General features: G+C 40.8%; 1 protein-coding gene across 1 annotated transcript in view; it reads right to left on the minus strand.

The window, feature by feature from the left end:
• lrguk (leucine rich repeats and guanylate kinase domain containing) overlaps positions 1–15,214 on the minus strand; it is an 80,712-nt gene extending 65,498 nt beyond the window's left edge. The window contains exons 1-5 of the mRNA XM_033040091.1: positions 14,820–15,214; positions 11,907–12,014; positions 9,040–9,121; positions 4,803–4,903; positions 1,178–1,259 (exon numbers count right to left, since the gene is read on the minus strand). Coding sequence (XP_032895982.1) covers positions 1,178–1,259; positions 4,803–4,903; positions 9,040–9,121; positions 11,907–12,014; positions 14,820–15,176 — 730 coding nt within the window. The 5' untranslated portion in view covers positions 15,177–15,214. The remainder of the gene's footprint in view (positions 1–1,177; positions 1,260–4,802; positions 4,904–9,039; positions 9,122–11,906; positions 12,015–14,819) is intronic.

The following is a 15,214-nucleotide window of genomic DNA, read 5'->3' on the forward strand; positions in this document are numbered from 1 at the left end:
AGCAGACCAGGTACACCTAATCCAGTCGTGGCTTACCCACCAGAACCACGGTTATGTGCCATGACCTACCTACTATCCTACATAGACACAACCAGAATATTCGAGGGAGATGAAAAGCCTTGTGGGTCAGTCACAAAAACCTTATGGTGGGGTACGAGCCAAACCATTGCGAGATGGCTCAAGCAGGTGCTAGAAACTGCTGGGATAAACACTAACATGTACAAATTTTATTCCACCAGGGCAGCATCCATGTCGACGGCTAAAGAATGGACATGCCTATACACCACATCCTGGCTACAGCAGGATGGTGGGAAGGGAAAAGACCGTTCAGAAATTTTATAATAAGCCGTTGGCAAAACCTGGTTTATTTGCAGTAAAGATTTACGAACTGCAAATATTTAATTTAAGCCCAGGGGAGCAACTTAATTCTTTGTTGTTATTGTTTAAAAAATACCATTGTGTTTTTCTACAAATAGACTCATTGGTTCATTACGATAACACTTCCTCCCTCAAGAACTTCGGCAGTGAGTGAAATGAAACTGTTACACGGTTTGAAATCACAGATCTTTGAAATCTTCACGTAGTCACTCACGTGACTCCGAAGTAAAATAGTAAGATTAAACGAGAACTTACCAGTTTGAGGTTTGATCTGTATTTTCTGGAGTTACGATGAGGGATTACGTGCCCTCCGCTCCCACCCTCATTATATGGATCAAACTAATAAATTGATGTCTCCTTATCTTTACTATGTTTACTTCAAAATAACTGTGTCTATCTGTGATTCCACACCGCTGCTTGGAAGTATGCCGCGCCTGCGCACTGAGCGGGTTCTTCACGTAATCCCTCATCGTAACTCCTCATAAAATACAGATCAAACCTCAAACTGGTAAGTTCTCGTTTAATCTTACTATTTTCCATTATACACAGTGTATATCTCTGTAGGATTAGCTCTTCATTGACAATGATTTAAACATCTACCTAAATATTTCCTACCTCATTTACATTACCTCCTCCACCCATTCAACTTCATCTGATATATCGACTTCCCCGCTGCACCTTGGCCATGTCCGCAGTTTCCGTGCTTAGAACCATAACAGTATTTGGAGGAACTAATGCATTACTTTAATGAAAAAAAATGTTCAGAGTATGCCCAATGCAGTAAGTAGGTAAAGGATACTGTCCAAATTCAGTTTGGAAAGAAACGGATAGCCTGATAGTTCCTTCATGTCAGATATCTCGTTAAAGGACAAGTCCACTTCCTGTAGCATATAATAAATGAAAATTATATATTGAATGCAACTGAAGAAAGTTTGACAAATGCTCTGAGACAATGTTAAGTTATTTCACTCACTTTCAAGACATCAACAATTAGTCTGACAATGTTAAAAATATAACAAATGGGCTAATATACAAGCGATTATAAAGGAATAACAAATCACAATGGTAATCACTGAGGAATTGTGAATGGCAATTTTCCATTTGGAAGATTCAAAAGGAGAATGGGATAATTCAGATCACTACAGAAAACATAATAACAACTTTCTTAAATGGTAAATACAGAAACTGAGACTTTATCAAGTAAAGAATGAAACATTTCTACTTCATGAAAAAACTCATGACCGTCCACTAAACCGGTTATTTACCAATTCTGAACTAGAGGCCATCCGCATCATCACTTTCCTTTGCTTTTGAGAAAGGTCACTAAGTTTAAATCCAAAACAATTAAATTCTGATGTTCTATTGCTCTTAGTTGTGACACAGTGGTTGCAGGAATGGATGATGGGAATTAGATTAAAGCTTTACTCCTTCAAAGTATTTGTTGCTGTCACATACCTACAAAATCATTCAATCAGTTTTTGAACTAGATTCAAAGTGACTACTCCTGATAATCCTGCAGTTGTTTTATGAGCTTGTTCTGCAAGCATTAAATTGTCAAAAATAAGGTAATATGCATTAAAAATGATAAAAGAGGTGAATGGTTCAATGAGTTGGCTTTGAAATTTTTTAATTAACATGGCATATTTCCAATAAGTTTTAATTAAAACCCATTACATTGGCAGCACCCTTCTGTGAACCTCAGAAACGTTACTCTCTTTATCCTGTATCTGTACACAGTGGGCAGCTTGATTGTAATCATGTACAGTTTTTCTGCTGACTGGATAGCACGCAACAACCAAGCTTTTCACTATACCTCGGTACATGTGACAATATACTATCCCTCGGTACATGTGACAATATACTAAACTAAACTGGGGTTGTTGAACCGTGCAGGGACAATTGTTTATGTAAGTTCACAATAAAGACACAGCTAAATATTTATTTCAATAATTGTTTTACATAATATGCCACTCGTCCACATCTTTTCATTCTTGGAAATCAGGGGTGACTTGCTTTAATTCTGGTTTTGAGGTGACTGATGAGATAGGAGGGGACAGGTGGGTGGTAGTTTATGAATTTGTGCACACTTTCTGCTATTTACTGTATGCTCCTGATACATGGGCTTGAAGATGACAACACCACCTGAAATTATCTATTTTCATTTTGCATGGTATTGGTTCTCGGAAGTTAGTGGGCATGTTGCATTTCTTCAAAAAAGCTTTGAATATGTATTTTAATGTTTTCGTCTGTCTGCTGGTATTCTCTTCCCATGACCGAATTCAGAACAGAGTGTCTATTTGAGGAGTTTGATGTTGGGCATGCCCAATGAAGCCGACAGTGTGTAATTTGAGCCCCAATGCCGGGGACAGTAGATTTAGAGGATTTTGTGGAGACATCACGGAGAAGCTGTGATACCCTTCCTTTCCCCTTTCTCCAGGGATGCAAACAGTCGTTCCAGGTGAAGCGGCAATTCACTTGCGCTTCCAAACTACGGTACTGCATTTGGTGTTCACAATGTGGTCTTCATTAAAGTGAAGAAACCAAATGCAGATAGGGTGATTGCTTTGAGGAGCACTTGTGTGCAGATTGCAGGGACAATCCTGAGCTTACCATTAAACACCTCTTTAATTCTCTGTCTTGCTCCCACTCTCACCTGTTGGTCTGTGGCCTCCTCTCCTGCAAGGGGCCCAATTCAAGCTTGAGGAACAGCACCTCATTTTCCAATTGTGCATTTTGCAGCCTCTGAACTTGATAAATTAACTCAAAATGAAGCTTTTCACTGCAAAGTTTCAGAGCTACAGTTGGAATACTTTCTGCTCACATGCCTTGTTGATTGTCTTAAGTAGGTTATGACCTTTTCAACATCTTGGCAGCCAGGAGTGGTGTAAGGCTTGGTTGCATTAGTTTTATGGTATGGAGTTAATAGACGCACGTCAAGGACAGAGTGATCGTTAAAAAGACCCTGGAAACAATCCTTCCAGCTGATGTCCATTGCCTCTCTATGCTTGATAAATTCAACCCCGTTTTTTGACTCTCAACGGTTGATGGACTCAAGAACATAAATGGCATGTGGCCAACATGTTCAACATACACAATATGGTCAATTTTGAGTTTGACAGCTGGCAAGCAGTTTTGACAATGACTGAGCACATCAGGAAATCAAAACATCCGTCCACAATTTTTTAATATGTAGGTTATGGGGAGAAGGCAGGAGCATGGGGTTAGGAGGGAGAAATAGATCAGCCATGGTTGAATGGCGGAGTAGAATGGCCTAATTCTGCTCCTATCACTCATGATATTATGAAGTATGTACACGGAAGGAACTGCAGATGCCAGTTTAAAATAAAAGATACAAAATGCTGGAGTAACTTAGCGGGTCAGGTAGCATCTCTGAACAACATTGATATGTAATGTTTTGGGTCAGGACCCTTCGTTGATTGTAGTAGAAGGTAGAAAGCTGAGAAAGATGTGGGGGTGGGACAAAGCCTGGCAAGTGATTGACAGATAAAGGCCAGAGTTGAAAAGACAAGAAGTGTGCGATGAGGAGTTAAGGGTAGAAGATCCGTAAAATGCAGAGCCTGAGGAAGGAATTAAGGTGGAAGGGGCCAGTGAGAAGGCAAAAGGGAGAAGTGGGTTTGCATCCAAGTGGGGCAAAAGGAAGATAGGGGGGAAAAAGGGAGGGAAGGGGGTGTTTGTCGTTAGCTATTTAAAATTGGAGAATTAAATGTTCATACTGTTAGGTTGTAAGCTGCCCAATCAGAATACGAGGTGCTATTCCTCCAGTTTGCAAGTGTCCACTATGGCAATGGAGGAGGCCCAGCACAGAAAGGACAGTGCGGGAATGGGAAGTGGAGTTAAAATGGTTAGCAACAGGGAGATCCAGCAGGCCCCTGGTGGACGGTACGCCAGTGTTCAACGAAACAGTCGCATAGTCTACACTTGGTCTTCCTGATGTAAAGGAGGCCACATCGGGAGCACCAATGCAGTAGATGAGGTTAGAGGAGATGCATGTGAACGTCTGTCTCACCTGGTACGACTGCTGGGGTCTCAGGATGGATGTGAGGGAGGAAGAATAGAGACAGGTGTTACATCTCCTGCAGTTGCAAGGGAAAGGACCTGGGTTATGGGTGGAATCGGCGAGAAGGAATGAGTGAACCAATGATTTACAGAGGGTGCAGTCTCTGCAGAAAGCGGAAAGGGGTGGGGAAGAGAATATGTGAATGGTGGTGGAATCACATTGAAGGTGAAGGCTGATTTACAGCTGATATATATCATCACTTCCTTGACAGGGTTAACATAGAAAAATGGCAGAAGAATAAACTTAGTGAAACAAATATTAACATTATTTATCCAATCATAGTCCTTGTGAGTGCAACTTCCTTTCTAAAACCAGATGCTCTTTGATTCAGATCCATTTATCTTACCTCAATGTTTTTCGGTAGTTTCAGGCCAGTGAGTGAGTTCAGAGCATTATGAGAGGCATCCAACTGTAACAGGTAGGGCATATAACTTACACAACGCAAATCTATAAAGCATAAAAGATATGTTGGGCAGCAGTTTAAAATAGTCAAGTGTCAAACAGTGTTTTATTGTCATATGTACAGAAATGGATCAATGAAATGATTACCAACTTGATTGATAAAAGTCATAATTATTGAAAATTAATTACCTAAAACTTTAACTGTTTCGCCCCCTGAGATCCTGTCTGCTAAGAATTTTTGTTTTGCTTTTCAAGTGTAATTAACTGCAAATGATAAGCTCTTATCATTGATTTTATTAATATTTGCCGGTTGAGTTCAAGCTGACTTTAATCAAAGTGAAAGGTCATGCTGAGTCATATATTTAATCGCGGAACTGACAGTTTAGAGCATTTTAGGCATTTCAGAACGGAATGCTGTCTTGCAGCAAAGTAACTTGGTTTCCATTTCAAAGAATAGACAGGTTTTAGAAAGTATTTTAGCAATATTTATTTAATACCCTTTTTAATAGTTTTGATGACTTATATAGACAATGCATAAACTGAAATCGAGTGATAAAAGAATTAAACAATAAAGTTTTCCTGCTGCAATTTTCCATGATTGACTGAGTCTTGGTTATTTCATGATTTCTTGACAATATTCCCTATCGAATACATGGAGACCTAAAGCTAGAAATTATTTTGAGACATTTAAAGTCTCGATGCATTCATATGGTGTTCCCTGAATTTAGTCATTTTCATCAATATAATCTGCAATAAAAAATTTCAAACTCATTTATATTTACTCATCGTGCACTATCAATTAATTATTTACCAATCTTTGGAGGAAAATGCTCTCTTTGTTCCAATTTGAGTAGGCAGTAAAATGCTTATGTTTTTATTAACAGAATCACAAACATTGGTGGGAACAATATGAAATATTAATACAATGCTTTAATTATGGATTTTGAGCAGGTACCCAATGAAGACACACTTCTTCCAAATACAACGTGATCAAAAAGCACATCAAGGTTACACCAAATTAAATTATATTCCTTGTTTTCCATTGCAGGTGCCTTTTGTCTGCATCAGTTCTATGCGCTTTCACACCGGGGAACAGCTTATCGCAATGTTTAGGTTCCATTGCTTAAAGTTTTAGTGTACATCTCTCCTCACTGATAAATCTGATAATCAGCTATCCAATAGGTTCAAGGGTGCACCAACCCCAATTGTCAAGGTTTCTTTAATTCCATCTACTAGCGCTATTGTCTAAGGTGACGATAGCCTCCGTGCAACATATTGTGGGTTGCAAAATGGGAAGCTTTCATCTTTTCAACCTATTTTGCAGCTGCCTCAACATTTCTATGGAGATGGAATTCCAGTAATGCGTTGGTGCGGGTGAGTACATGAGTGGGCGGTGAAAAAAGAAAAGCGAAACATAGCGATTAACAGCAGTAAAAAATTGTAAAGTAAAAGCAATCTTGAACACTCCACATACAATGATGACCTTCAGAAACGGAAAAATATGGTATAATACTGTGTCAGATGTACTTTTCTTCAAATAAACATCCGTATTGACCAACTGAAACAGGCAGATAGGATTTGACAGTAAAGGCCCACCTCACTGGGAATACCTCTGATCAATGGCATTCTCTGGAGTACCAAAAACTCCACCTTATTTCATAACCTAAGTATCCAATATTCTCACCTCAAAGAACACAACTAATTCAATGCAGATTAGCTTCATTCCATACCCACGCTTATGTAAAAAAAGACATTGTGCTGGAGTAACTCAGCGGGTCAGGTGATATCCCTGGAGAACATGGATAAATGACTTTGTATAAGGACCATTCCTGACCCAAAACATAATCTATCCATGTTCTCCACGGATGTTGTCTGACCCGTGGAGTTACTCAGCATCGTCTTTTTTTTGTAAACTAGCATCTGAAGTTCCTGTTTCCACCTTTATTTTGTTTGCCTTGCCATATGTAAGAAAATACTGTTGGCGTAATAGGGAATTATAACAGCTTAGCCTGGGGGAAATACCTGTGTCTATTATAAAAGATGCAATAACAGAGCACTTGGTGATGAATGTCAGGATTGGCCAAAATCAACATTGATTTATAAAAGAGAAATCATGCTCGACAAATATGCCATCATTTTTTTTTGAGAATGTAACTATTAGAATCGATGAAGGAAAAAAGTAGCAGTGATATAGCAGTGATATATTTCCTGAGGTATTCCATAGGTCTTACTTAAAAAAAAGCATGCATAGGATTGTGAGGTAGGGGGGAATTTTGAAATGGACAGAGATTTGGTTAGATGAGAGGAACTAAAGAGTAGGAATAAAATAGTCCTTTTTCCAGGAGCAGACAGCAACTAGTGAGGTATCACTAGTACTGAGATCCAACTACATATATGGATAATGGAATAAATGGGATGGGTTGGATTGCTCTGCTGAAACCTCACTGGCTGAATGTCCTGCTTCTAGATTTTAAGAATCAGGCAAGCCGGGGCTCATTAGGTAGCAACTACACCCTTACCTGTGAGTCAGAAGACTGATTTCAAGTCCTATTTGTGTTTCCTATCCTATAGCACACAATCTAGATAGATGCTTGAGTATAGAAAGAAGATACGTAGGGAAATAGGGTGCAGGAGTAGGCCATTCAGCCCTATGAGCCAGCACCGTAATTCAATATGATCATGGCTGATCATCTAAAATCAGTACCCCGTTCCTGCTTTCCCCCCATATCCCTTGATTCTTTTAGCCCTAAGAGCTAAATGTAACTCAATCTTGAAAACAATTATAATTACAGAGTATAAATACACACAAACAATGTATAATTACAGAGAGTGTTCAAACCAGAAATCTTTTGCATGTGAAGCACAATCAAAGAGTTGCCTCGGATCAGATCGATGTAAACAATTCATTGGCTCCTGTATGAAGATGAAAGAGGCTGTTTCCTCCACTCTATTTGTCCCTCAACTTGCATAGCCAAAATGCAAAATATCTGATTGTTACAACACTGCTGTCTGTGGAAATCAATGTGTGGAAATTTGATTCTATTGTTATTTAGGTAAAGTAGCAATTATTATTTGAGAAGTATTTTTGAAGCCATGCTTTCTTTAATGGAATGGACAGTTCTTTATTTGCAGAGAAGGAAACTTGAACCAGGGTAACCATCACTTTCGTAAAAGCCATCTTTAACTTGTCCCCACAACTCCTCCAGCCAATTATTTAAAGATTTAGGGTTGTGATCCATCAATAACTAAAACCTAACACTCTAGAGGCAGATGATTGCTGCCTGACATCTGGCCCTGACAACTATACCATTCCCAATGGATTATGAACAACTTGCAAACAATGTGCCATTCAAATATCTGAATGATGTGACCCTACAACAAGCAGAATGATGGAAGAACATCAGTCTGAAGAAGTGTCCTGACGCAAACCATTGCCTGACCATTTCCACCACAGAATAGATGCTACCTGACCCACTAAGTTCCTCCAGCACTTTGTGCTTCACTGCAAGAACTCAGCAGGTCAAATCATATCCATAGAGGAAAGAGGTGTAAGTCGATAATTTAGTTCAAGACCCTGCATCTGGACTGAGAGGGAAGAGGGATAGATTGCCAATACGGAGCAATGTGAAGGAGGGGTGGCACAGAAGCTGGTAGATGATAGATTCAACCAGATAGAGAGGAGATTGGATGAGAAATGCGTTAAAAAAAAGAGAAGAAAGCTAGGTGGACAGATGTGTGTGTGTGGAAGAAAAAGACCAGGGTTGTGGATTATCTAAAACTGGAAAAATCAGTGTTCACACAATTCAGGTAGCAAGGTACTCAAATGGAAGATGAGATATTGTTCTTCTAATCTGATTTTGGCTTCTCTGTAGCAATTGAGATTGCCAAGTACTGACTAGTTAATGTGGGGTGTGAGTAAAATTTCAAAGCCATGCAATGGGAAACTCAAGCAAGCCACTGCAGATAGGGCACAGATGCCGAGTTCTATTTCAGATTCCAGCATCTGCAGTCTCTTTTGTCTTTGATTCTATAATACCTTGTCAGGACATTTTACTTCTACTTCACTTCAGGCGCACGGCACATCTAAGATGTCACATCATTCATCGCTGTATGATTTCAGTATCTCAATGTAATTTGAGAAGAGAAAATACTTTCCAATGCACTATTTTAAATTACAGTACCTGTTATTTTATTGTTAGGAAGTTCCAACTTCTGTAGGTGAATGTAGTTACAAAGAATAGAAATATCACTTAGTTCATTATTCTGTAAAATAAAAAAATTGAATTATATGCAGAGAAAACTTGAACAATGTAAAGTACTAAGACATTCTGATCCTCAATATGAGTTTGAAAATGAATCCTCATAAACTGACTTCTTTACAAAACTGTTCCTAATATTTTATTTCAGGATAGCTCAAGAAATCTTTAATATTTAGGCTATGCGATCACTTGCACAGCCACACACTGAAGTGCAGGGCGTTACATCCAGCACCACTAGTTGTGGGTTGTTCAGATATTAGATCATCTTGGGAAGCAAATGGAAACAGGGCCACCTAAACTCCAACCAACTTTCACACAAGCCTTGACTTAAGGGTATGTTGAATTGTTTATTTGTTTGTCTGGATAGGTTTAGAAAAGTGGAATGGGATTTGATCGAAACATAATATGCTGCAAAGTTGGGATAAGGTAGATGTTTAGTAAATGTTTCTTCCAGAAGATGTAGAACATCGCCGGGTGCGCGTTAGTGGCCACGGGGACTTACCATCGTCACCGGGGGCTCTAACATCGGAGCCCCAGCTCGCCTAGACACTGCAGTTGGACCGTTGGACCGCTGGTTGGTCTGCTTGAACTGCGGGGTTTAAAGGACACGGAGCCGGGGCCTAACATCGCCCCGCGTGGCTAAATGGCTACAGGACTTACCATCGTCCGCCGGGGGCTTTAACATCGGAGCCCCAGTTTTCCTAGACGCTGCAGTTGGACCGCGGGTGAAGAATAAAGGGAAGAGATAAGACTTTGCCTTCCATCACAGTGAGGAGGTGTTGGAGACTCACTGTGATGGATGTTTATCTAAACTGTGTTAAGTGTGGGTCTTGGGTTTTTTTGTAATGTAAAAAATTGTCGTAAATGTAATTTCGTTCAAACCTAGGTTTGAATGGCAATAAATAGCATTCCATCCATTCCAAATTAGGGCCACTGCTTACAACTAATGGCAGAGATGAGGTATATTTTTCTTTCAAAGGACCCATTCAACGGGGCAGCAGTGGTCTCTTACGGCGCCAGAGACCCAGGTTCGATCCTGACTACAGGTGTTCTCTGTACGGAGCTTGTATGTTCTCCCTGGATGGGTTTTCTCCACATGCTCTAGTTTCCTCCCTCACTCTAAAGACGTACAGATTTCTAAGTTAATTGGTGCTTGGGTAAAATTCTAAATTGTCCCAAGTGTGTAGGAAAGTGCTAGTGTATGGAGTGATCGCTGGTCGGTGGGGACTTGGCACCGCTGTATCTCTAAAGTCAAAAGTTTAAAGATCATGAGTCCTATGAAGACTCTTTCAAAAGGTCAGTGGAAGCAGCTTTTTATTTAAGGCACAGATGGATAACTATGAGATGAAAGGTTACAATGCAGAATTGAGGTTACAATCCATCAAACATGACTTCTGCATGAACAGCATCTTATATTTCGCTTGGACAGCTTACAGCCCAGTGGTATGAATTTTGATTTATCGACCCATTGTGCCATCGGGACGACAGATGGCACAATGGGCTAAGTGTTCGGCTGGCAACCGGAAGGTAGCTGGTTCGAATCCCGCTTGGAGTGCATACTGTCGTTGTGTCCTTGGGCAAGACACTTCACCCATCTTTGCCTGTGTGTGTGGATGTAATTATGTGAAGCACTTTGGGGTCAATGCAAGTTGACTAAAAATGTGCTATATAAATAAAGAAATTTAATTTAATTTAATTTAATCTCACTTCAGGTAGCCCTCTATCCCTCTATCCCTCCCCCACCCAAGTAACACTAGCTTCTCATTTTCACCCTTCAACAGCTTACAATGGCCCGTTTCCTTTATCATCGTTACTTTTTGGCATACCTTTCATTCATTGTTCTTTATCTCTCCATATCACCATCTATATCTCTCGTTTCCCTTATCCCTAACCAGTCTGAAGAAGGGTCTTGACCCAAAACGTCACCCATTCCTTCTCTCCAGAGAAGCTGTCTGACCCGCTGAGTCACTCCAACTATTTGTGTCTATCATTCTATATCTTGTTTATTCAATTACCTGTCTGGATGTCTCTTAAATCACCCTTAATGTCGATAAAAGGCATAAGAAATGAAGGCACGTTGATGGGTAAATGGGGGAAAATAAACTGCAATATTAATTGATGTCAGAGGAGGAAACTGGAGACAAATATGAATAGACTCAGGTCTTAACAGCACATGCTCAGATGGGGAGCAGTTCAGAAAATTAACTGAATTTCACCAGATGAGCACTTAACTACGCTGATGTTCTACCTGAAATTCCTTATATCTAAATTCTGTCTGGTCTTGATTTCAGGCTGAGACAATAGAAGAATATTCTCACGGTTTGCTAGAAATTTGTTATGAATCTAATTGTGCATTTCTCAAGTGGGAAACCCGAAAAACTAACATATGAACACACCATTCATCTGCTCTAGTCTGCTCTCTCTTTAATAAGATCATGGCTAATTTGATTTTTCACCTTAACTCTGCATTTCATAACTTCATTTTACATTTCATAACATTTCACCCCATTGTCTAATATTTCATCAACTCTGTCTTAAAGATTTTTCACAGATATTGCTCCCACTGCCCCTTGAGGGAAAGAGTTTCAAAGATTCATGACTCTCTTTGAGAAATCTTCTTATTATTGCAATCATGGATGCGCTTGTGGATTGTAATTTAAATGAATTATTTTGAATGGCTTTCAATTTGGCTTCCCAGCTGTCAGGATTTATGTGTCGTTAACTACTCTATTTTACTGTCAGCCAATATTGTTTTGTTATTACAGGTAGTATGAATTTGCATTACTTACAGGCAAGGAGAGATGGAGATAGGCCTGTTCCAGTCCAGTTGCTGAGTGTCTCAGATTTGACAAACTTTCCACCAATATATCTTCTGTCAATATACCATCAAATTCTTCCTACGGAACAAACATGCCTTTGTAAAGTTCATACAGCTTCTTGACAAGCACAAATAAAGAGCTTTTGTGACAGGTCCAGGTCTTCTTTGTTATAGCAAACGTTATGCTTTTTTGCTATAGTAATCTAAACTTAGCAAGAGACATATATATGAGGTAGAATGTGCTGGCGTTGGAGAGGGTCCAGAGGAGGTTTACGCGAATGATCCCAGGAATTATGAGGTTAACATATGGTGAGCGTTTGAAGGTACTGGGCCTGTTCTCTCGCTGGAATTTAGAAAGATGAGGGGCTATCTCGTTGAAATTTACAGAATAATGAAAGACCTGGATAGAGTGAATCTGGAGAGGATGTTTTCACTAGTGGGAGAGACTAGGACCAGGGGCCATAGTCTCAGAATAAAAGGAGGTACCTTTATAAAGGAGATGAGAACGAATGTCTTTCATCAGTGGGTGGAGAAGCTATGGAATTCATTGTCAGAGATGGCTGAGGACGCCAAATCACTGGATATTTTTAGGGCGCAGATTGACAGATTTTTGATTAGTAAGGGTGTTGGGGATTATGGGGCAAAGGCAGGAGAATGGAGTTGAGAGGGAAAGATAGATCAGCCGTGATTTAATGGCAGAGTAGACTTGATGGACCGAATGGCCTTATTCTGCTTATGAACATGATCCACAAGAACGTCTAAATTACTGTGTAATTTACACAAGGTTGAGAGACAGTTAATTTTCTGAAAACTGTGACCACCAGCTTCAAGAATAGCTACTTCCCAGCAACCAGAGGGCTCTTAAACACATCACAACCTAGTGTGTAGGGAGTGGATGATAATGTGGAATAACTACGAATTAGTGTGAAGTCACTGGTCGGGGCGGACTCAGTGGGCCAAAGGGCCTGTTTCCATGCTATTCTCTAAACATTAAACTAAACCACTAACCTCAAATATGAACTACTGTGGACTGTATGTTTGGTTGCGCTACATACTTTGGGTTTTTTTTGCACAAGTATTACATTTATTAATTTGTTAATTTTCTCATTATTATAGCTGTCATTAATAATTATTGTTACTATCACCAATGATCTGTTGTGCACCAACCACATTGATGCGACAGCCAAGGCACGCCAATGCATCTACTTCCTCAGAAAACTGAGGAAATTCGGCATGTCTCCAAAGACTCCTACAAACTTCTACAGCTAACTCATAGAAAGGCTATTGCCGGGCTGCATCACAGCTTGGTTTTGGTAACAGCTCTGCTTAAGACTGCAGGAAATTGCACATTGGTAAGTGTAGCCTAGACAATCACGCAGACCAGATTTCTCACCATTGACTCCATCTACACCTTACACTGTCTTGGAATAGCACCCTACACAATCAAAGACTTGTCCTATCCCAGTCATTTCTTCTTCCCATCCAGCATAAGGTAGAGATACTTGAAAACGCTCACCATCAGACTCAGAAACGCATTTCCCCCCTCTGTTATCAGGCTTCTGAACGGCACTACCATAAGCCAGGAATTCACTACCATAAGTCAGATTCACTACCATGTTGGATTCACCTCTACCCCATTGTGTATGTTGGGCTTTGTCTATGAAACCTTTGCACTACAATGCTATATTTTTCACTCTGTATCATCCCCATGGCTCTATCGATTGTACTTGAGTTTAATTTGATTGCATTTTTGTCGAATATATGAAATCTGTTTGGATCACGCAAAATGAACTGTACCTCGATGCACCTGAGTATCAGTGTACATTACATTTACAGGCCTCTTAAGCTGCTGCAAATAGGAATGTCATTAAACATAGAAACATAGAAACATAGAAATTAGGTGCAGGAGTAGGCCATTCGGCCCTTCGAGCCTGCACCGCCATTCAATATGATCATGGCTGATCATCCAACTCAGTATCCCGTACCTGCCTTCTCTCCATACCCTCTGATCCCCTTAGCCACAAGGGCCACATCTAACTCCCTCTTAAATATAGCCAATGAACTGGCCTCGACTACCCTCTGTGGCAGGGAGTTCCAGAGATTCACCACTCTCTGTGTGAAAAAAGTTCTTCTCATCTCGGTTTTAAAGGATTTCCCCCTTATCCTTAAGCTGTGACCCCTTGTCCTGGACTTCCCCAACATCGGGAGCAATCTTCCTGCATCTAGCCTGTCCAACCCCTTAAGAATTTTGTAAGTTTCTATAAGATCCCCTCTCAATCTCCTAAATTCTAGAGAGTATAAACCAAGTCTATCCAGTCTTTCTTCATAAGACAGTCCTGACATCCCAGGAATCAGTCTGGTGAACCTTCTCTGCACTCCCTCTATGGCAATAATGTCCTTCCTCAGATTTGGAGACCAAAACTGTACGCAATACTCCAGGTGTGGTCTCACCAAGACCCTGTACAACTGCAGTAGAACCTCCCTGCTCCTATACTCAAATCCTTTTGCTATGAAAGCTAACATACCATTCGCTTTCTTCACTGCCTGCTGCACCTGCATGCCCACTTTCAATGACTGGTGTACCATGACACCCAGGTCTCGCTGCATCTCCCCTTTTCCTAGTCGGCCACCATTGCTTGGTTGTCAGTGCATATGACAATTAACCACTCTTGACTTTTATATAGGCCAAAAGAACTTCACTGTATCCTCCCAAATAAATATTGAAGATTAAATAGTTTGCTAGCAGTGAATCAGCAAGGTTTTTCGATAAATATGTTTGCAATCAATCTCATATTTTACGGCCGAAAATCCTACTCTTAAACTTCTGGCTTCTGTTAGCTCTGGACAAATTAATTGTGGGTTTTTGTCCAGCCCTACAACTCACCTCTTCCTCCTCTTCCACCAGTTCCTCGCACTCCCCTGTGCTGCTGCTGTCGCTGCTGCTGAGGGCATTGGCCAGCAGCTCCTGGAGGAACTCCTGCGCCAGCTCCCTAGTGCCGTCGTCCAGCATGTCGATGAACATCCCCTCCACCGCCGCCTCCTCCACCGCTTCGTCCACGGCGTCGCCGGCCCACTCCCTGGCCACCTCCTCCACCAGCTCCCACACCAGCTCCAAACCCTCCGCCTCCTCCTCATCCTCCAACTCGGCCACATCGCTCTCGTTACCCGCCGGCGCCTCCATTATCCACGAGTGTCCGTTCAGAAAGCGCCCATTCCCTTGCTCGTTCGGCCGCGCCATCATGTTGTCGGGTGGTTGCTAGGAGACGGACGCCGGGCTCT

This window comes from Amblyraja radiata, chromosome 21 (assembly GCF_010909765.2).
Source record: "Amblyraja radiata isolate CabotCenter1 chromosome 21, sAmbRad1.1.pri, whole genome shotgun sequence".
NCBI lineage: Eukaryota > Metazoa > Chordata > Chondrichthyes > Rajiformes > Rajidae > Amblyraja > Amblyraja radiata.